Source organism: Miniopterus natalensis, chromosome 17 (genome assembly GCF_054644295.1).
Source record: "Miniopterus natalensis isolate mMinNat1 chromosome 17, mMinNat1.hap1, whole genome shotgun sequence".
NCBI lineage: Eukaryota > Metazoa > Chordata > Mammalia > Chiroptera > Miniopteridae > Miniopterus > Miniopterus natalensis.
The window spans coordinates 21,420,826-21,442,636 of record NC_142097.1 but is presented as its reverse complement, the minus strand read 5'-3'; the positions used below and the strand labels follow the sequence as shown (position 1 = coordinate 21,442,636).

The 21,811-nt window shown below is 45.3% G+C and overlaps 1 protein-coding gene across 1 annotated transcript in view; it reads left to right on the top strand.

Annotated features, from left to right (window-relative positions):
* The window catches only part of NMT1 (N-myristoyltransferase 1), a 28,488-nt gene extending 6,677 nt beyond the window's left edge, over window positions 1-21,811 (top strand). Inside the window, exons 2-12 of the mRNA XM_016202066.2 lie at window positions 3,488-3,596; window positions 7,060-7,204; window positions 12,364-12,482; window positions 13,201-13,292; window positions 14,170-14,286; window positions 15,086-15,256; window positions 16,400-16,508; window positions 18,741-18,911; window positions 19,523-19,690; window positions 20,666-20,803; window positions 21,447-21,811. Coding sequence (XP_016057552.1) covers window positions 3,488-3,596; window positions 7,060-7,204; window positions 12,364-12,482; window positions 13,201-13,292; window positions 14,170-14,286; window positions 15,086-15,256; window positions 16,400-16,508; window positions 18,741-18,911; window positions 19,523-19,690; window positions 20,666-20,803; window positions 21,447-21,467 — 1,360 coding nt within the window. The 3' untranslated portion in view covers window positions 21,468-21,811. The remainder of the gene's footprint in view (window positions 1-3,487; window positions 3,597-7,059; window positions 7,205-12,363; window positions 12,483-13,200; window positions 13,293-14,169; window positions 14,287-15,085; window positions 15,257-16,399; window positions 16,509-18,740; window positions 18,912-19,522; window positions 19,691-20,665; window positions 20,804-21,446) is intronic.

The following is a 21,811-nucleotide window of genomic DNA, read 5'->3' as shown; positions in this document are numbered from 1 at the left end:
AGGGTGTATTTCACTAGTTCTCCGCTCATTATTTTGGAACCAAATGAACCGAAGTTTGATTTTGATTTGGCTTATTCCAAGATTTTGGTTGCTCTTGAGTATGTTAAGGTGACTAGCAGGCTCAGGGAACTCTGAGCGATTTCTGTGTCAATTTGCAGAATCCCAGAATGCCCTGGGATACCTACCCAGTGGGTATGGACTTCAGGTCCCTTTAAAAATGATGCCGAATTTTTTAAGAAAGGATAGCCTGACTTCGGTGGGATCCCCTGATTTCGTTCTCCCCAAATCCAAATTGAGGCCATTCTTCTATGAAATGATATTGGCTTCCTAATGCTTTTTTAAAAAAATATATCTTTATTGATTTCCAAGAGAGAAAGGGAGAGGGGGAGAGAGATAGAAACATCAATCATGAGAGAGCCGTCATTGATTGGCTGCCTCCTGAACGCCCCCAGCTGGGGATCAAGCCTGCAACCCGGGCATGTGCCAGACCGGGAATTGAACTGCGATCCCCGGGATCCTAGGTCAGTGCTTAACCACTGAGCCATACCTGGCTGGGCTTCCTAATGCTTCTTGAAGACCTACTCTCAGTGTCTCTGAGCTTGATTTCTTGTGAATAATTATAATCACCTTAAAAGCTAACCCTAGTAGGCTACTTGGAAGTCTCTTCTCTGAGTCTTTCTGGGGTTTGGGGTGTTGACTGTAAGACCATAGTGAGCTCATAATGTGTTCTCATGGGTATGGCTCAATACCTGGTAGCTCAGTAAAAATGACTTTTTTTAAAAAAAACTTCCCTTGGTTCTTCAGCTGTCTCTGTAGGCTTGATTTACAAGTTGAAACAAGATTGTTGCTCAGTAGCTGCATGTGAAAAGTCAAGCCAATACAAGGAAGTGGTTTTAGCTTGGGTCTTGGAGTTTGTCAGGCACTTGTATTAATATGCATAAAACAGAACAAGCATTCAGCCCAAGATCCTTCCACAAAAATGGGGTTGTTGAGGAGATGGCTTCATAGAAGGTCTCCACTGAATAGCAAGGGTGAAGGCAGAAAGGTAGTTTTTTAGTGATTTTTGCACACTTATGAAGATGTATAAAGTTGAAGGAAATAATTTTTTCTCTTTTCCTTATGTGAAATTGTTTCGTAAGTATCCATTTGGTTAATATATAACATTCACCTTGACCTTTTTGATTCTTTTTTCCACAGAATTATAAAAAAAAATATTCTTACCATAATTCATATACAGGGACCAGAGAATTCATTCCATAAACTGAGATGAATGAGGATTTATAAATTGTATCAACAGTGGAATGTGGGTTTGTTTCCTAACATCAACCAGATTTTAAACCTTCTCATGCTACATATAATCCTGAGACTGAAGTGAGAATATCTCTGAAATAAGAAAACCACATAGAGTTGTCATAGGCTGCAAATGGACCTCTGTGTGATAACAAAATTGAGTTATTAAAAGAAAAAAATTATCTTCAGGGTATAAATGACTTTATGGTTCCTGTTGTTTGCCACGGCCTTGGGGATTTTGCTGAGCACCTGGTTTTAAGGAGTTCACCTTATTCCCCCTCTGAATGTTACCAATCTTTCTTCCAAGTTGTGCCTTCTATGTCTCATTAATATAATAGGTAGGAGGGTGCCTGGTCATAGGGTAAGGGCTGCCCCCCAGACTGGGCCCCTCTGTGGCTGACCAGGAGGAAGGAATAGCTGAAGTCGCAGCCACAGTCTGGGCAAGAGTAGGGTAGTCTGCGGGTGGGAATGTTCTTGAGCCAAGGCTTAGTAGAGCTTCACCTAGAGTTCCAGTAGAGCTCTGGGCAGGCAGCTTTGTGACGGGGCCCAGGTGGTATGCTGGATGGCAGCCACTCCTTGAGAAAGGCTCCCATGTTCCATCTCTTTTCATTTCGGACTCTTCTTCAGCCCTTCTTTCTCACTCCCATCCCTGGATCCTGAGCCTCCCTGTTCTACCTCTCCTTCCACCCAAGAGATGAAAGCAGGTTTGGGGCCTGAAAATGCAAGGGGGAACCCAGATAAGAGGTTGGACCCCACAGCATAAGAAACTAGTAGATGATTAATTTTGACTTTTTGATGGAAGAATTCCAAGGAGGATGGCAATGTGATACCAGGCATTACTCCCAGGCTGGCAGTGCCAACATCAGTTTAGACATGGCAGAAACCAATAATAGCAGTAATTAGAAAAGCAAGCTGCAAGGTGAACCTTAAAATTCATCAATATAATGAAGAAAACCCAGAGTCAAAACTACTTCCTAAAATCAAGAATTGGGAGAAACATTTCAGAGCAAATGAATTGAAACTGTCAAAAAAACAGTATAATATATGATTTGTGTCTCACTAAAGATATTGGGAGACAATACAGAAAATTATAAAAGATGGTAGGAAACCTAAATATGGCTAAGAAACTGTTTTTGCTGTATTCATTGGGTGTATCACAAAGAAGGAAAATGGCATGAAGAAGTACCCATTACCACGTTTATACTCACGTACATTTCATGTAATCTCTGTGGCAGGAATGGCTGTGTGCTTCACTTTTCCCAAGATTCCTAGTACTGGATTTTGCCTGTGGTGATCACCCACTCTTAACCAGCTGACAGTTGTTTTCAATCTTGCAGGCCTGATTTAGGCATTTTTTGTGATTATTTGACTATTTTGGACACAGAGGACAGCAATGTTGAATTACCTTTTTCCCTGTCGCTTCCTCCCTTTCCAATACTGCCTTGTGCTTTAGATCCAGCTGGGGAAACTCATTAAACCTAAGGCATTGGAGAGGGTGGGAATGGGGATGAGGAAGGGTTTCCACAAAGACTGCTTTTGGCTGTCATGTATTTATTTATTTATTTATTTATTTATTTATTTATTTATTTATTTATTAAATATATCTTTATTGATTTCAGAGAGAAGAAAGGAGAGGGAGAGAGATAGAAACATCAATGATGAGAGAGTCATTGATCGGCTGCTTTTTGTACACCCCTCACTGGAAATAGAGCCCACAACCCGGGCATGTGCCCTGACTGGGAATCGAACCCCGATTGCCTGGATACTAGGTCAACGCTCAACTGCTGAGCCACGCCCGGCCGGGCTGGCTGTCATCCTTTTAAATTTAGGGCTCTAAGGATGTGTTGGTGGTATGAAAGCCCTGTTAACAATTATCATTTGCCTTTGGTGCCAGCAACCTGACAATCTAAAGAAAATAAATATATAAAATAAAAGCGAGAATACAAACAGTCCTTTCAAACAAATAGGACATTCCTTGTATAGCGCTCCGTCCCTGGGAGCTGATGGGCATGGGAGGAGAGCTGTGTTTTCTGGTGTCCTCCAAATGCCCCTTCTGGGAACCTGGATTCTCTAGTCTGCTTCTGAAGCCAACAGGCTTGATTAAGGGAAGTCTGACTCCACAGAAAGCTCTTTGTCAGTGTAGCCCAAAACGGATGATTTTTAAAAAACCCTGCATCGGTATTTACTTGTCTTACAGTGGTTTGAGTCCAGCCAATGACACTGGAGCCAAAAAGAAGAAAAAGAAACAAAAAAAGAAGAAAGAGAAAGGCAGCGAGACAGATTCGGCCCAGGATCAGCCTATGAAGGTAACAAGGAGGCTCTGTTTTCTTGTGACTGAGAGTCGATTTTTCAGATGAGCATTTTGGGGTAAATGTATCAGAATGATTTAGATTGACATTGTCTACTGGTATTACTTCAAGATGGAGGATATGGATCCTTCTGCTGCCCTCTTCTGCCCTAGATCTAGGTGATGAATCTGCTCTCATACCTTAAGACACAGCAGTTTAGTCATTGACTCCCAAGCATGGTGCCTTCTGAGAATGCACAGGTACATAACTGCATGTGGTGCTTTGCAAGGTGCCAGACGGAGAGTAATTACATTGTTCCAGCTCCTGTTACCTTAGAGCAGTGGTTCTCCGCCTTTTCCATCTTAAGTCCCCACCATTGTGGGAATACAAGACCTATTCTTTAAGGCAGACCTTTATATATTGCAAGCATTCTCTTAATGCCATAGTCATTATAATGAAAATCATGAGTCCCACAGTCAGTTTCCAAGTTCCACTAGCTGAGAACCATTGGCCTAGAGTTTATGACCTAAGACTGGACCCAGACGTATAGGTAAGGAATGTTTTGTGTAAATAAAACAACATTTCAAAAAGAAAACCTTTTATTTCAGGTTAGTCCTATCCTCTTTAAATGTGTTTTTTTTTTATTGGTTCTTTTTAGAGAGAGAGGAAGGGAGAGGGGGAGAGAGAAGCATCGATATGAGAGCATAACATCAATCTGTTGCCTCCCATACGCGTCCCAACTGGGGATTGAACCTGCAACCTGGGCATGTGCCCTGACTGGGAATTGAACCGGCAACCTTTCACAGGCCTATGCTCAACCAACTGAGCCACACCCAACCAGCTGAGCCACACCTCAGGGCTAGTACTCTCCTCTTTAAGGTAGGCCCTGGGGGAAGTTCAAAACATGTCTGTAATTCTCTTTTAGACTAGCCTCTCAAACAGTTTATAAGCTTCACAAGAAATTTGGTCTCATTCTAGTCTACTTACGCTTTGCTTTATGCCTCAAATGGTATGCTCCAACTTCAGTCTTCTGTCTTATTGAGATATGGCTTCAAGTAATTTTTTACTATTTTCAATATCAAACCCCTTATGGAAAAAGAACCCCACCATTATTGACCACAGTGTTGACTAAGTTCTTATCAGGTAGGTGGGGATCTTCCCATTTTAAAGATGAGAGAGGTGGCTTGCCCAGGTTTTTTCAGTCAGGAATTCTAGTCCAAGCCCATGCTCTTTGGCTTTAAGGATTTTTGTTTGTTTTTTTGTTCGTCTAGTGATGGGTATTTGAGTGACTCCAGGGGGATTTAACTTTGAGCCTATATCAAAATGGTTCCCTTTGAAATTAGAAAATTTTAACAAAACACCATTTACATAGCTTTTCCATTTTCCTCTTTACAAGAGTGCTGCAGTTCATTGTAGAGAATTTAGGGGGGAAAACATAGCAAGAGGAAGAAAACTAAAATCACTTATAATTCTGTGGACGAAAAAGGGGCCACATAGTAAACCTGGCAAATTAAGGGGAGGCCTGCATGGTGGGCCTTAAAAGCTTAGAGACCTAAAAAGTAACCTCATAGGATGGTCTGAAATTAAAACTTTCTAACCAGCCTCGCTGGTGTGGCTCAGCGGTTGAGCATTGACCTATGATCCAGGAGATTGTGGCTCGATTCCCAGTCAGGGCACATGCCCAGGCTGCAGGCTCGATCCTCTGCAGGGGGCGTGCAGGAGGCAGCCGATCAATGACTCTCATCATTGATGTTTCTGTCTCTCTCCCTCTCCCTTCCTCTCTCTGAAATCAATAAAGACATAATTAAAAAACAAAACAACAACAAAAAACCCAGAAAAAAACCCTTTCTAACTAAAAGCAAGCCATGGCAGGTAGTCATGTCCTAGGTAGTATCTTTCTGAGAAATCTTTACCTTAACTGAACCTGTCTTATCGTCTTTTTGCATCTAAGGTAACACACCTTTGGTAATCCCCACTGCACCAGAGCAGAGACCACAAAATCCCTTGTTGTTGTTATTGTGTTCATTGTTAACTGCTATCCTTTACCACAAATGTAAAAGAAGTATGTGTCTATTAGGTTTACTTTTTATCCAGTCCCAGAGATCATCCCCCCTTTTGCTTTCTCCTGCCTCCCTAATCTATCACCAGTGGATTTCATGTAACCTCTTTCATGTCCTCCTTTGATTGTATTGTATAAAATAAGGTGCAAAAACTCCCATTCTCTGGAGCACTTTCTCCGTTGAGATTTTGCTTCTCCGCAATTGTTATCAGTTTGGCTCAAATAAACTCATAAAAATTTTCTATAGGTTTAAATGTTTCTTGTGTTGACAGTCCTACCTCCCAAAGCAATGTAAATATGTTGGTTTATAGTCTTTCTTTCCTCCACAATCTAAGTGAAAAAAAAGTAGTAATGTTAGAAAAAATTATGCATATTTTTATAATCATAAGCCTGACATAAGACCCAGAAGCCATTAAGAAAATTGACAGCTTCTCTGTAAAAGTCAAAAGATAATAAACTGGGAAAATATTTGTGATACATGAATCAGTCCATTTAAAATAATGAACTGAGTTGGCAGTTCACAAAGAAAAAATATAAATGTTCAGTGTATGAAAAGATGATTAAACTTAAATGAAAGAAATTAAAATTAAAGCAGTATTTTTTTCTCCCAGATAGGCAGAGATTAAGATTTGTTAAATCTTATGATGAGAATCTGGAGAAACATACATTCTCAAAACACTATTCATTGGTTTATTAATCTGTTTTTAGAGCACAGGTTGACAATATATATTACAATTTCAAATGTACATATCTGTTGACTTAGCAAGCCTGCAGGAATACATATCCAAATGAGCAAAAGTAGATGTACGAGAAAGTTCATTATAGCGTGTTTGTAACATGGAAGAACAAAACCACAAAAATACCCATTGGTGGGGTGTTGGCTAAATACACTGTGGCCCATGCACAGTAGTTGGAATGGGCAACTCTGTTTGGCCACATGGAAAGGTCTCTTAGACATAGTGTGTGAAGAAGAGCAGTTTGTAGAATAATACTCTATGATCAGATTTCCATTTTTGAAATCGTGTATTTGTTTAGAACTTGAATGCAAAAAAGTCTGAAATTATATTTGCCTCTTCTCACTCTGCTTCCCCAATTAAGACTTGATGACAGGATTATATTTGAGGGATGAGATTGTTGGGTTTTTACTTTCTATGTGTATTACATGTCTACATTGGTTGGAATTTTACACTGAGCAATATTCTGCCATCAGACATCACAAGAAGGGGAAAAACCCTGTAGGAAGCACCCACCAATCATATTGCTTATTGTCAAAAACTTTTTACAGTTGTACAATATGTTACCTCTGGGATTAGGACATCACACCCCTTCTTTGAGTTGTACCCCTTAAGTGTTGAACCTGTAATTAATCAAGTGCTTAATAACATAATGGTCCTTTTCTCTCCCTGACTTTGTCTTATCTAGATGAACCCTTTGCCAGCAGAGAGGATCCAGGAAATACAGAAGGCGATTGAACTGTTTTCAGTGGGTCAGGGACCTGCCAAAACAATGGAGGAGGCCAGCAAAAGAAGCTACCAGTTCTGGGACACACAGCCCGTCCCCAAACTGGGTATGTATGTGCTTTCCTCCCTAGTCGAGGGTGGGGGCAAGGGATATGCCTTAGCTCTGCTAAGGGTTCCACACTGAATTTGTGAGGGAGGACAGTAGCGTCCTGGAGTGCCTTGGTGGTTATTTTTTTAGAGGGTAGTCTTGAAAGTGCAGTATAGAAAGGGCTATTGTTCAGGGACCTTATCGTTACACAGTAGCACACACTGAGAACAAATAATGGTTCTTTTAGTCCATCATCATCCAGTACAAATCTACAGAGAAAAACAATGCATTGGCACATGATGAGTGGGTATGTCTGCCCGTGAGTCTATCTTCCTACATAGATTATATTTATAGAGAGACTCTCTTGTTTATCTGGGCAAATGTTTAATCCTGGAATGGCCAAGTCCTCAGCCTCTTCCCCTTATCTCTTGCCAATGCATGCTTACTAAATGCAAAGGAGTTTGACATTTTACTTAACAGTAATGGTTCAATACCTGGAATACCATATGCAGGTTTGGTTGGCACCCCTTAAGAAAGCTATAATGAACTCTTAAAGGGTGGGACAGGCAGAAAATCTAAAAGGATTCCATAAGAGGCTGGACATAGCAGTTAGAGATACCTGCTGAGACCAAGCCACAGCTAACCTTGATGGCTAGCTTCAGAGGGTTGCTGTTGACAAAAAGTTTCTGGAGTGGATGCATCATGATTCTGGGCTCATTGATAGCCCAACTCCTATTTTCTATGTGATTTGGAAAGTAAGTGTGTTGGGGGGAAAAAAGTGTTCCAACACCAAATGTGAGTAACCTTCAGGTTGTTCATGTTACTGTTCCCCTCCAGAAACAGTGCGACTTGACAGTATGTTTGGTGGGGAGGAAGAGGGTGGAGACAGGGCTGGACAGGGCCAAAGACTGGTGAGGGGCAGCTGTGCCCAAGGAGATTCATCTACTCCAGCAGTGGGGACTACGCAGTACAGAGCCTTGCTACTCGAAGTGTGGTTCTCAGACCAGCAGGATGGACATTGCTTAAGAGCTTGTAAAAATGCAGGATCTCAGGCCCTGCTCCAGATCTTTAGAATCAGAACTTGCAGGGGATTTGTGTCCACTTTGAAAGTTTCAGAAGCTCTGCTCTGGAGCATTACAGTTCTTGGGTAGCTTAGTCACAATCCAGAAGTAAGTTGAGGTACACCCCTACAGGCAAAACACTGCCTGGATGGTTATGAGCCATGAAACGGCAAGCAGGCACTATTCCAGTACCCTGTCCCAACCCATCCACCTTGTCTGTTGGGTTGTCCCAGTCATGCAGATACCAAGCCCACTGGCTAAGCCCTCTAGCAAGGTTTGGGTCATAGTAATGATGTTCCTAGGGCATTACTGGTAACCAGTTCCAGTGACTTCCCCTACAGGGAGCAGGAAGAATGCAGAGTCATACACTCTGCCTCTGAGTGAAGTTCATGGAGACATTGTGTGGTGACCACCAGATATCTTAGCCTGTTATCAGTGTGGTTTGGGGTTTGGGTTTGATTTGATTTTTCATTAGGACTTTGCAAATTGGTAACTTAGCTCCATTTTTTTATAGACAGTGGGACCTGGGGATGAAGTGAATTAGGTAATGGGCTTCTGTTCCTCTTCAGTCCAGCTATTCTTTGTTCTTTGCCTCAGTTTCTCCATCTGTAATTGTAGAAAGTGCTGCATTTTTGTTTTCAGGAAGTTCATGAGAAAGCCATATAGTTGCTCACAGGGGCCCTGACACACTCAGGAAGGTGCAGTGATGCTCAGTGCTATTTTTGGACATGCCTTCTGGACAGTGTATGGTGTGGGGCTTTGTGGAAGAACAGTCACTCTGAGCATCTGATCAGCCTGCCTTTTAGGTCCATGGCCAGTCAATTCCAAGTAAAGGATCCCTTTGTTTCTGTGACTCAGCCCATAGAAAGTACCACGTGTTACAGGGGTCAGCTGGTCTGCGTGGATGAGGTGCTACTCTCCTTCTACTTCTGAGTACCCTTAGTGTAGTGTGATTTTAGCTAGCTGCCTTTATACTTTCCATTGAAATGGGGCTAATGATTGTAAAATTCAGGCATATCAAATGAACTGTGTTTTCCATACTCCCTACCTTGTTGGGAGAGGTATAGATTGTATTCCACTAAAGGGACCTAGAATTCTTTAAAAGTTTAAAGTCACCCTAAATTCCCCATTTAAAGGCCTTCTAAACAGCAAATGTTTTAGGCTATGTAATAATTCTGTGTGCTCCCAAGTAAAATTTTTCTCTCTTTTTTCAGATCATGTCATTTTATTTTTTTAAGAAAAAAACTGTTTTAAATTCATTGATTTTTAAGAGAGGAAAGGAGGGAGGGAGGAGTGGGGCAGGGAGGGAGAGAGAGAGAGACATTGGTTTGTTGTTCCACTTATTCTTGCATTCATTGGTTGATTTTTGTATGTGCCCTGAGTGGGGATGGAACGCGAAACCTTGATGTAGCAGGACACTGCTCTAACCCTGGGCATCACTGGACAAGGCTCATTTTACTTTTTTTTAAATCCTCACCCAAGGATATTTTTTCCATTGCTTTTCAGAGAGAGTGGAAAGGAAAGACAGAGAGAGATATCAATGTGAGAGGGACACATCAATTGGTTGCCTCCCGCATGTGCCCCAACTAGGGCCAGTGATCGAGTCTGCAGCCGAGGTAGTGCCCTTGGTCAGAATCGAATTGAGACCCTTCAGTACAAGGTCTGGTGCACTAACTACTGAGCCAAATGGGCTAGGGCTCATTTTACTTTTTAAAAGTCACCTATGTCCACTTCGTTTACCAGCTCTTGCTACAGAACTGGTACATCCTGAGATTTCATGAACAAGTGGTGAAGGAGTGAATGGAAATGCTTGTTGTATGCAGGACCTAGTAACCAGCCTAACTGAAAAGATTTGGCCTTGGGATTATTGTAATAGAGTCATGTGCTGCATAATAACACTTCGATCAACAATGGACTACATATACAATGGTGGTCCCATAAGACTATAATGGAACTGAAAATTTTCTATCCCCTGGTGACATTGTAGCATAATGCGTCTGTGGTGATGCAGGTGTAAACAAACCTGCACTGCCAGTTGTGTAAAAGTATAACACATGTAATTGTGTATAGTATGTAATACTTGGTAATGATGTGATAATGATAATAAATGATTTATGTATTTACTATACTATATTGTTTATTGTTATTTTAGAGAATATTCTTTCTACTTACAAAAAAAAGTTGTTTGCTGAAAACAGTGTGCTGTGTTATGCTGACAGCAGCCTTCTACATCTCATGTTTACGTCTCTTGATTCCATCATTTTCTCTTGGGCTTGATTTAATCTCATGTTGTTTTGTGCAGTAATGTGCTGTACTGGCTTGTAGCCTAGGAGCAGTAGGCTATACCATAGAGCCTAGGTGTGTAGTAGGCTAGACCACCTAGGTTTGTCTAATTGCACTCTATGATGCTTGCACAGTGACAGAATCTCCTAGTGATGCGTTTCTCAGGACGCCGTATCCCATTAAGTGGTGCATAACTGACTGTACAATGGGGAGGACCACTGATATCTTGTCCATGGAAATCATTTAGGAAAATAATAATAAAAAGATTCTGAAGTTAAATGTATTTTGGAAAAGGTGTAAGTTCAGTCTAAGAGGGAAAATAGACTAGCACCTAGATAAGATGAGAGTAGAAATCTTAGTACTTTCCGGGGGTCTGGCCCTTGGCTTTGTATACTCAAAAATGTTTACAGGGCAGTGAATTGGAAACTGCTTCACAGGGGCTACTCTATGAGTAAATCAAAAGGTCAGTTTCTAAACTAAGAAAGAAAAATACCAGCTCTCTCCTAAGCACACCTCTTGGGGAGCCAAATTGTAAATAGGTAGCCAGCCGCTTCCCTGCTTTGTATCCCCATCGTTGCCTGTAGTTTCCAGTTAATGACCCTTACCATGTTGGTAATGTCTCATTTCTTGAATGTTTTTCCCAGAAGATGGTACATTTTGTAGAGACGGGAGCCTTGTCTTTTCCTGGCTGTATCCTGGTGCACGATGTCTGATGCCTCTGACGCACGTTGGTGTTCAGTAAATGTGTTGAGTGAAAGAGTTAGACTGTTAGTGCTGACAGTGTTGTCCTCAGCTCATAGCCACAGGTTGCCATTTCTACTTCACCTGCCCCAAGATATGTTGTTGGGTCGAGAGCTGCCCGTTACACATTAGAATGATATATTTGGGCCAGGAGTTCAAAAGTCAGTAAAAGCATGAAATGAGTGTCTAGAGTATACAGTGTCCTATACTAGGAGCAAACAATGTACCAAGTGGGTTCCTTTTTAAGACACAGTTTTCAGAATGTACTAAACATTGTGTTCTTCCAGGTGTGAACGTGAGTAAACTCTGAATTGTAGAAACTAAGTAACTCAAGCAGCCAAAATTAAGTGGTTGATTTGTCCAACATTTATCAAATGAGTCTGATTTGGCTGTGGGTGGGAATCGGGGCTGTATCTTCTGAGCACCCCGAGGCACTCCCCACACACTCCACAGAGGAGTGATGTCTGTCCAGGATAGGGGTGTTATGTCAGAGCCTAACTTCCCAGCAGCATTGTGTGGATTCAGTGATTCAGCCTAAAGGCGCTTGCAGGACTCTGAAATACTGAGGGACCGAGTTGGTGGCAGCTGTTAACTGGCCCACATTGCTAAAAGCTAAAGCTGGCAGGGCTAAGATCCAGCCTGGCGCCTAGATGCCATCATCTGGCTCAGGAATGAGCCCAGTACATTGTTGTTGCTGGTGACACAAAAGCAGTCTTGTTGCAACTCCTTCTAAATCCGTCTAGGTTGATGGGCCAGGGCCGTGACAGCACTCTTTGCATCAACCAGGAGGCAGGAAGCCAAATTAGTCAAGATTAATGTTTGTCATTCGGTAACCAGGGGGAGATGTAAAAGAATTTCCAAAAACCAACCACCTTCGATCCCAGTGATTGTTCTGAAGTTTTGCCATGAATTGGCCTTTAGTTAGGGGCCAAGGATAGCTGGAGAGATGGTCTGTGGTTGCCAAGCACAGAGTGTTCTTCAGATGGGGGGCTCCTGGAGACAGGAGGAATTTGTTCTAGTTGATTTTTGAACTGAGCTCCTTCCCTCCCCTGGGAAGCAGAGGGTAAGGCTCATGGCTGTGCTCTTCTTCTAGGAGAAGTGGTAAACACCCATGGTCCTGTGGAGCCTGACAAAGACAACATCCGCCAAGAACCCTACACCCTGCCCCAGGGCTTCACCTGGGATGCCTTGGACCTGGGGGACCGTGGTGTGGTGAGTAGGCCTGGGCAGGCCACAGGTGTGGATTGGGCGCCACTTTCACAGGGAGCCCTGCATCATACGGAGACAACTTCTACTCAAGCCTTCTTCAGGGACTCTCTTAAGAGCTGAGCCAAACAGGTCTGAGAAGAGCCCCCACATCTGTTGCCTCTGGGGTTTGCCCAAGACTCCACAGAAATAGCACTTGGCTTCTCTGGCAGGTTGAGACTTAATCTCTATAGCTCCTCAAGGTCAATACACTTTTTTCGTTTGTCTTTTTTAATTGATTTAAGAGAGAAAGAGAAACATCAATTAGTTGCCTCCCATATATGTCCTGATTGGAGATCGAACCCTCAAACTGGGCATGTACCCTGACCGGGTATTGGACTGATGCCCAACCGAGCCACACAGGCCAGGCCCACATTTTTCTTCGTCCATTCATTCATTCCCGTGTCTTAACCGGGGGGTGGTTGGTTAGTTGGATGATTCTTGGTCGTCTGCCACTTTATGTACTTAAGTCTGCCACCGTACCCCTTGTGGCTCAGTTTTGTGTTACAACTGGGATGCTCATTCCAAAAGAGTCCCTGCAGTGCCTGGGCTGGAAAGGGTTTGTGAGATTAAACATAGTTTTTGGTAGTTTGCCTTGTCCTTCAGAAAAGCTTGGAACCCCAGGGTGTTGGAGTTGGTCCCCATCTGGCAGAATACCTCTAAAGCAGCACCTGTTTCTGTACAGCTGAAGGAATTATACACCCTCCTGAATGAGAATTATGTGGAAGATGATGACAACATGTTCCGATTTGATTACTCCCCGGAATTTCTTCTGTGGTGAGTTGTGAGGGCCGCTTTATGGTTCTGGGCCAAGGCGGAGAGCAGAACCACCACAGGGCATCAGAGTTTTCGTCTCCCCACTGAGCCAGCCTTTGAATGGCAAGTTAGTGTGTAATTTCTGAGTTTCTTCATCTGAAGGAGACTTGCTTCCAGTGGAGCTTAGCATCGAAAGCTTATTTAAGACAGAATGACTGGGTGAGGGAAACTTTGTGGAATTATTACTTAGAAGAAAATCACCTATTGTATGGTGACTTTATATAAGGGAAAGAGCAATGAAAGCTACTAAGATTTAAAAAATAAAAATAAAAAAGGGTCATTTTCTATCTAGTTCGTTCGTATGCTCGGTTGTATGAAAATGGCCTTGCCTGGCTGAGCCATCCATTATCCTAGGCTGCATTTAACATCCCGGAAGGTAGAGGCATGAGGCTGAAACGTAGAGGGGCTGCCTGATGGGGGAGGAAAAGGAAGAACAGGCAGATAGGAAGAGGGGAGTAATGGAGCCCAGAGGGCAGGTACAGACTGGTGCTCCAGGGGCTCCATAATCGGCTCCAACCATGGGATCCACAGGACTCGGAGCCAAGGAGGCCAGTCTTGTGGCTTACGCTGTCAGAGTGAGTGAGCACAAAGAAATTGGATCGGATATAAACCTCAGTATGACAGCCTTGGATTGGGTGGGTAAGTAGGCCAAGTGGGCTGAGCAGCAAGGAGCTATGACTCAATTCCATTTGTGTCTAGAGGGCTTGGCCCTAAAGGGAATTTAGTTGCTAACCCCCAGGGAAGTGGTAGCAGAAAGTTAGAACCAAACTCAGCTGTGGACCCCAAATAGCCTGCCCTGCCCGCTGGCAAGCAGCACCGCAGCCCCTGTCTCTTCTAGGGCTCTCCGGCCACCTGGCTGGCTCCCCCAGTGGCACTGTGGGGTTCGAGTGGTCTCAAGTCGGAAACTGGTTGGGTTTATCAGCGCCATCCCAGCAAACATCCACATCTATGACATGTAAGCACCAACACCATCCCCCAACTCCCACGTCCCCACCATCCTGCTCTGTCTGGGAGGGAGGGGAAGGAAAACAGGTACATACACCTTCCACAAAAGAAAAAGGGAAGGTCCCGTGAAGGGAGGGAACTCAGGCCCTGGGAATAGAAATTCATAGTAAGAACTGCTTATTTTACTCTGAATTATTGCTGATTCTCTTGTTTGGGACCTGGGCTGGAGGAGGGTCACCCTGAGGACCAGTGCACTACCTGAACAGGAGCTCAGTGTTTGCACTCACACAAGGCACATGCTGATGCACTTGAGCAGCTTCAGCAGTGGGCCGGAGCCAGTGTAACTCTCGTTCACTTCGTCATGGGGCCTTCAAGCTCTGCTCTTTATTCTCCCTGGAAATGTCAGAACCATCTGCCAGTCTTCTGGACTTGCAGGTTGTGGATTCTTGTTGGTGTCATAACCCTTGCAATCCTAGGGTAACCCTTGACTTACTCTGTGAGTTACCCTGTCTGCTGAAGGTGGGATTCCCCCAGCCTGCTATTGCAGATTCAACAGGGAGATGCTGGCAGTGCCTTCAAATAAAGCAATTTGCTTGAGTCCCACTTAACCTTTGAAGTAGAGCCTGTGTTGTGGTGAGAACTGCTCCTTGCCTGGTGGAGCAGAGCAGTGGGAAAGAGTCCAAGTACTGACTGTGGAGCGCAGGTGGTGGTACAACATATGCCTGTGCTGAAGGCCCGGTCCCTGCATGTGCTTGAAGGGATTGCCTTACCTGTTAAAAGCCTTGTCACTTTTTTTTCTCCCTCTTTAGAGAAAAAAAGATGGTGGAGATCAACTTCTTGTGTGTCCACAAGAAGCTGCGCTCCAAGAGGGTGGCTCCAGTCCTAATCCGTGAGATAACCCGGCGGGTTCACCTGGAGGGCATTTTCCAAGCTGTTTACACTGCTGGGGTGGTATTACCAAAGCCTGTCGGCACCTGCAGGTAATAGTCTCTTCCTGCAAGGCCGTAGAAGTACTGACGTGTATGCTCTAGTTGAGGAGCTGTGTCACTGTCAGTCACAGCTCTGCCTCCCAGCCTAGTGCTTTCCTGAGAACATCTGGCTTCTTTAGTGTCTGATAAGAGGGGTTGTGGGTACACACAGGAGCAAGTAGGGAGCATGGAAGAGTAAAGTTAGGAACAGCAGATTGGAAAGTACATCATACCCTTTCCAAAGGGATTAGCCATTCTCAGCTCCTGTTCATTCCTATTATTTGGAAATAAGGGATCAATCTGCTAGGATTTTGTTTTAGTTAGGTTAATATATCTTTATTGATTTCAGAGAGAGGAAAGGAGAGGGAGAGAGAGAGATTAAAAACATCAATGATGAGAGAGTCATTGATCGAGCCCATAACCCGGGCATGTGCCCTGACCGGGAATCAAACCCGTATCGCCTGGATCCTAGGTTGACGCTCAACCGCTGAGCCACGCCTGGCCAGGCTTGTTTTAGTTTTTAAGGACAAACCCAAATCTGGATTTTTTATGGTAAATGTCTGAAAGTTTTTTCAGTTGTTGGCTTAATTTTGTTTTGAATATTGTGTGAGCCAGAGAGAGGATGCCTGATCCCCATGTGACCCAAGGAGAACCTCTTACTCAGAAAGTTGTTTGAAACAATCACAGTCTGTGCCTCAAGAACTTAAAAAATACAAACACCAGGAAAATGCAGTAGAGGAGGGAGGAGGAGGGTGAACACTTGTAGAGAACTGTTAAGTCTTTTCCATTGACTTGATTCCAGCAGTGGGGAGTGCTCTTCCCAGACAACTACTGTGACAGAAGTTGCTTTTGAAATTGAGAAAGAAAAACAGGGAGAAAGAGAATCCAGGAAGAGCTCTGGCAGCTCTGCATTCATGGGGGGAGGGGGGGGTGAGCAGGGCAGTGCCACTGGCTCAAGAAATGTGTATCTCATGCCACCTGCTGGCCATCTGGGGATCTCGATGTCATTGTCTTTTTCTTTTTTTTTTGGTACATTGCTTTGTCATTTTATTTTTATGATTGTTTTTTTAACATCTTTATTGTTGAAAGTAGCCATTGTCCTCTTAATGCGACTTACCAGAATCGTCTGAGGACAGAACATTTGTGTCCCCACAGGTACTGGCATCGGTCCCTAAACCCACGGAAGCTGATTGAAGTGAAGTTCTCCCACCTGAGCAGAAATATGACCATGCAGCGTACCATGAAGCTCTACCGACTGCCAGAGGCCAGTGGTGGCCCAGGGCGATGGGCAGGGGGCAAGAGAGAATCTCAGGAGAGCCTGGTCCTAAGGAAAACAGGGCTTTGGGGGGTGGGGACCGGTCAGAAAACGGACTCAACCCATAGTTTCCAGATTCCTAGACTTTCCATTTCCGTTGTTTTCTGTCGCCTATAGCAAGGGCTTTATTTTAATTTGACTTTCTCAGTTCTCCTGCGCCTGGACTAGCTTCTCTGTCATCTGTTGTTGGGGCTCAGAGAACACCTCTTTTCTGCAGTTTTAGCCTGAGTGAGCCTAAATAGAAAGATGAGTCCACTCACTGAACTGCAGTACCTCCCAGAGCCCAGTGTAACTAAGCCATAGAGTGTCTGCTGCTCCCTCTGCCAAGTCAGGTAAAGGACAAATGACCTGGGCTCGTGAGGGAAGCCCTGATTTCTAACTCCAATGTCCCCATCTAGACTTTGCCATTGAAGGACTGGGCAACATGGAGTGAGCTGACTTTCTGTTCTGGGCTTCAGTTTGCCTAGTTTCCCAGCAAAACAAATGTTCCATGTTCTCCAGGTGTGCCTGGCTTCAGTATCCTAATGGCTCTAAAGATCGTCTCTCTTCCCCCAGAGCTCTTGCAGGCAGCCTCACAGAGTTATTGGGTGCCTGCTTATCAGAGGGCTTCCTGCCCCACCTGGACTCATCAGCCACTCAGCTGGATTAGTCACCCTGGGATCAAAATAATCCACCACTGGATTGGTGTCATTAGTGTCCCAGTTTGAGGGACTGCTGCATCGCAGTTAGACACTGTTGAAAAGAAGCAGATATGAGGGACAATGTTGGGTGTCTTCTCCTTTCTGTTATTATGACAGATTTGCCCTGATTTCTAGGCAGGCAGAGAACATTAAAGTGTATAGCAACCAAAGAATCTCTCTGGGTCTCCCTGCCTGTGGGTGAAAAACTTTAGCATGACTGCTTTAGGTGTGGGAGCTGTCTTGTAGAAACAAGTCAGTAACTATTCCCTGGCAGCATCAGGATTAGCAAGGAATTTTGGCAGCGAGAGATCCTGGAACTGCTATTTTAAGAGCAATACCTACCATGGGAAGCAGTTACATCAGGCAGTGACTGAGGTATATAAAACTATCACTCCACCTTGTTTTCAGATTTGGCTGATCCCATCTTTACAGATTGAGTCTTTGGGGACATTCTCTCAGCCCCAGTATTGACTTTAGAGCACCACATGGCTTCATTCCACTAAAACATTTTTTAAGAAAAAGGTGTGTGGTGGGATTCTGGTTTGAGGTTAATTCCAGGAGTTTGGTGCTTTTCTTCTGAACTTAACTTGCATGAGTGTTCTTCTGGAGGACTCCTGGTACAGTGGCATCCAGCAGACAAAGTGAACACCCAGTACAGATCTGCTGGGCCTGGGGGTTCCACAGTGTCTGCAGCGGGAAACCTGTCTGCTGGGTACTCTTAGTCTATAGGAGAGAGACCAGTATAGAACCAGATCAGGTACAGTTCAATGGGAGAAGTTTGTGAGGTCTCAGAGGAGAGGGGACAAGAAAGGCTTCGCCTGAAGCCCAGGAGTAGCACTGGGCTGGGCCTACTCCATCACATCCGTGGGGTAGTCAGGGCTTCTCTCCCTCTAGGCACCGTTCACATTTTGTGCCGGGTGATTCTTTGTCATGGGAACTGTCCAGGGCATGTAGGATGTTTCAGCAGTGTCCCTGGCTTATACCCACTAGGTGCTAGTAGTACCCCTCCCCCCAGTTGTGACAACCAAAAATGTCTTCCAGTATTTTCAAATGTCCTGGGGGTGGACATTCTGGTGCAGTGGCATCCAAGTAGACAAAGCGAGGGACAGAAGGCGCAGTGAGAACAGCCAGCTGGTCCAGGGGTAGAAGATCTTGTGCTCTGTGTTGAGGAGTTTGGAACAAGGGAGATGTGTGGGGGGTTGTGTTTCTTAGGAAGACAGCCTGGGACATATGGATAAGAGGTTGAAGCAGCAGCCTTAACAAGGAGGGAAAGGGCCAAAATACACTGGAGAAACAGGACTTGTGCCTGAGTAGATATGGACTGTGGGGGAGAGGAAGTTGCCAAGGGTGACAGAGGATTCTGTCCTGAGGGCCTGGGTGGATAGATCCAAGGTCAGGTAAGAAGGGAGACAATGTGAAGTTTTTGGTGCCTGTAGGATCTGAGAGGAGCTAAAATGCTCAATCAGCACATCTGATGCTGTTTTGTCTACCTTCCTTCCAGTCTCCCAAGACAGCTGGACTGCGACCAATGGAAAAAAAGGACATTCCAATAGTGCACCAGCTCCTCTCCAGGTACCTGAAGCAGTTCCACCTCACACCAGTCATGAGCCAGGATGAGGTGGAGCACTGGTTCTACCCCCAGGAGAATATCATTGACACTTTTGTGGTGGAGGTGAGTGGGAGCGGTGTTCGGGCCTCTGACCATTCACAGAGAGGCATCCTTAAATGGCTAGGCTTCCTAGGCTCAGTGACTGAGGAGCCAGTTGACGGGAGTGTTGGCATCCTAGACTTCCTGGACCACCCTTGCTTGGTCCTCCCTAAAGACAGGAAGTTGTAGTTTGCATTTTCTAAAATGATCCCTCTGGACTTGCCATGAGCCCTTCTCTCTCCCCTGGGCCCCAGAGACAGAGAGAACTGAGCTCTTCTTAGTCAGGTAAGCCTGCAATCCCTGCCTGTCTGGTTTGAGGTGGTGCTGGTCAGGCTTCAGGGATGCAATTTTGGGGAATGTGAGCCTCAAGAAATCCCTGGGGGTGCATAAGCCAGGAAAGAAAGCTGACAGATTCAGCCCACATTCTGGCCTGGATTTTCCTCCTGGCTCTGTCCTCAAGTGCCCGGCCAGTATATTTTCTCCTCCCTGCATATCCTGTTTCAGTTTCCACCCATTTGTTTAGGGGGGCAGAGCTGCCTGTGGGGGGTTTGAGAGCAAGAGGAAACATTTTGTTCCCAGACTACAGGATCCCTGTGCATGCATGACATTGACTCCTTTTACTGTCTTCCCTTCAGAATGCAAACGGTGAGGTGACAGACTTCCTGAGCTTTTATACGCTTCCCTCCACCATCATGAACCATCCAACCCACAAGAGTCTAAAGGCTGCTTATTCTTTCTACAACGTTCACACCCAGACCCCTCTTCTAGACCTCATGAGCGATGCCCTTGTTCTCGCCAAAATGGTGAGGAGCAGATCAGAGGGAGGGTCAGATCTGTGGGGCAGTGGCAGTGCAATGGTGGTAGCTGCTCATGGGCCGGGGGCTCTGAGCCTTCCTTGCCCTCCTGCTCTGCTTAGGGAAGAACCCACCAGTTTTCAGCCAGCACCTAGAAACTAGGAGGGAGCAAGGAGCATCCACATGAAGTGAAGGCATTGAACTCCTCCTGATTTATTTCAGTGAGTTTCGTTCTCATGGGAGGCGCTGCCAAGGAGCCTGAATAGCCAGGCCTTCTCGGGGAGGAAAGGGGTTCTCCTTACGACTTCCCCAGCGAGGGAATGGGGAGATTGGTCTCTGTCCTGGTGAGTCATTGGAGTGCTGACTATATAGAGTATGGGGGGGAGGGGCCCAGGTGTCCTTTATACCCAAGAGGTCATCCTCAGTCCTTCATTATGGGTTCTTCCTATAGTGAGCCCAGGCTCTGCCCTGGAGAGCTTCTGATCAAGGTGGTGAGATGTAGGAAGTATCTTAGTCACAGTCCTAGAGCAGCAGTTATGAAATCACAGTGTGTACACTGAAGGCCTAAGAGTTGAGGTGTCCAGGGAGTGAGGGAGCAGTGCAAGTGCTGACAGGAACCAGCTTCTCCGAGAAAGGGGTTCAGGGCTTAGTCTCCAGAGAGGACTGTGGAAGTTACTAGAGTACTTCAGGGAGGTGTGACAAGGAACAACGGGAACAGTGGCCTGGACACCAAGTACACAAGTGTGCTTGGAGGGACACTGAGGAGAGGCCAGGTAGGATGGCCTTAGAGTGTCCTGAGAAACGCCACTAGTGAGCGGGAACTCTCTGGAGTTGGGATTTAACATGGAAGCATCCAGAGCTTCGGAAGGAAGATCACTCTCGTGGCTGCCTGTGGGGTGGTTCTGAAAGGATAGAAAAGGGCTGGAAGGTAAGGCAGTTTTTACCTTTCTTCATCTCTCCCTCTTGCTCCCTGCTGCTATGCAGAAAGGGTTTGACGTGTTCAATGCACTGGATCTCATGGAGAACAAAACCTTCTTGGAGAAGCTCAAGTTTGGCATAGGGGACGGCAACCTGCAGTATTATCTTTACAATTGGAAGTGCCCCAGCATGGGGGCAGAGAAGGTATGTAAGCAGCCCCCTAACTGGTGTTTGACCCCTTCAAAAGTCCCCTTCCTCTGGGCCAGGCTAGCAAGATCATTGCTCCCCTTTTAGCAGCTGGTGTGAGGGTGGCAGAGGGGATGGGCTCCAGAGCCACACAGAAGCAGGAAGGTTGTCTCCAGCTTCTCTTCCCAGAAGGTGAGTTACTTCAGCTGGCTGGAGGCAGGGCATTTGGGACTATCTCAGGGAACCATGCAAATCAAGTTGCCCACAGTTAGCCAGGAAGGTCGAGGCTGAGAGTCGAGGATTTTTTCCTCTGCTGGGGTGCTGCCCTCCCAGCGTGACCCTCCTCATCCCTTCCTCCACCAGCTCCAGAGGGCAGCCCAGGACCATGGGTGTGGTCAGCAGTTAAAAAATAACTGACTGCTGGACGGAGGCCTGCTGACCAGTGTTCCTTAAGATGCTGGCAGTTGCTCTCTGTAAAGGGTGTGATAAATGTATAAAAGTTGATGAGGTGTGCGCCTCGGCTTGCTGTGAGTCTGCTTGCACAGCCCAGCGGCAGGCACTGCGGGCTCAGTCGTTTGGCCCTTCAGGTCTGGGTGGGGAAGTGGGAGAGGCTTCGAACAACTGTCTACTCAGCTCTACCCCTCCCCATTGGCTCTCCTAGGTTGGGCTGGTGTTACAGTAACCAATTGCCAGTGAGATTCTGGATAAAGCCACTGAGAATTCAAACCAGGAAATGGAACCCCACCACTTGATGGTCCAATTTTCACAAACGTGAGAATCCCTGGCAAAGGGAACAGAAGTGAACCGGCTTTACCAAACCGCCACTGAACTTGACAATTGTATTGCAATGGCGTAGGCTGCGTGATGTCACCTCTGGCTGTGTCTCTGGTCTCCCAGTTTTCCAGTTAATCACATCCTTATGCAGCCGTGATCAAGGGAATGTAACTGCTGAAAACTAGCTCGTGATTGGCTTATTATGGAGTTAACGGGTGAATAATAAAAGTATATATATTATATATATATAAA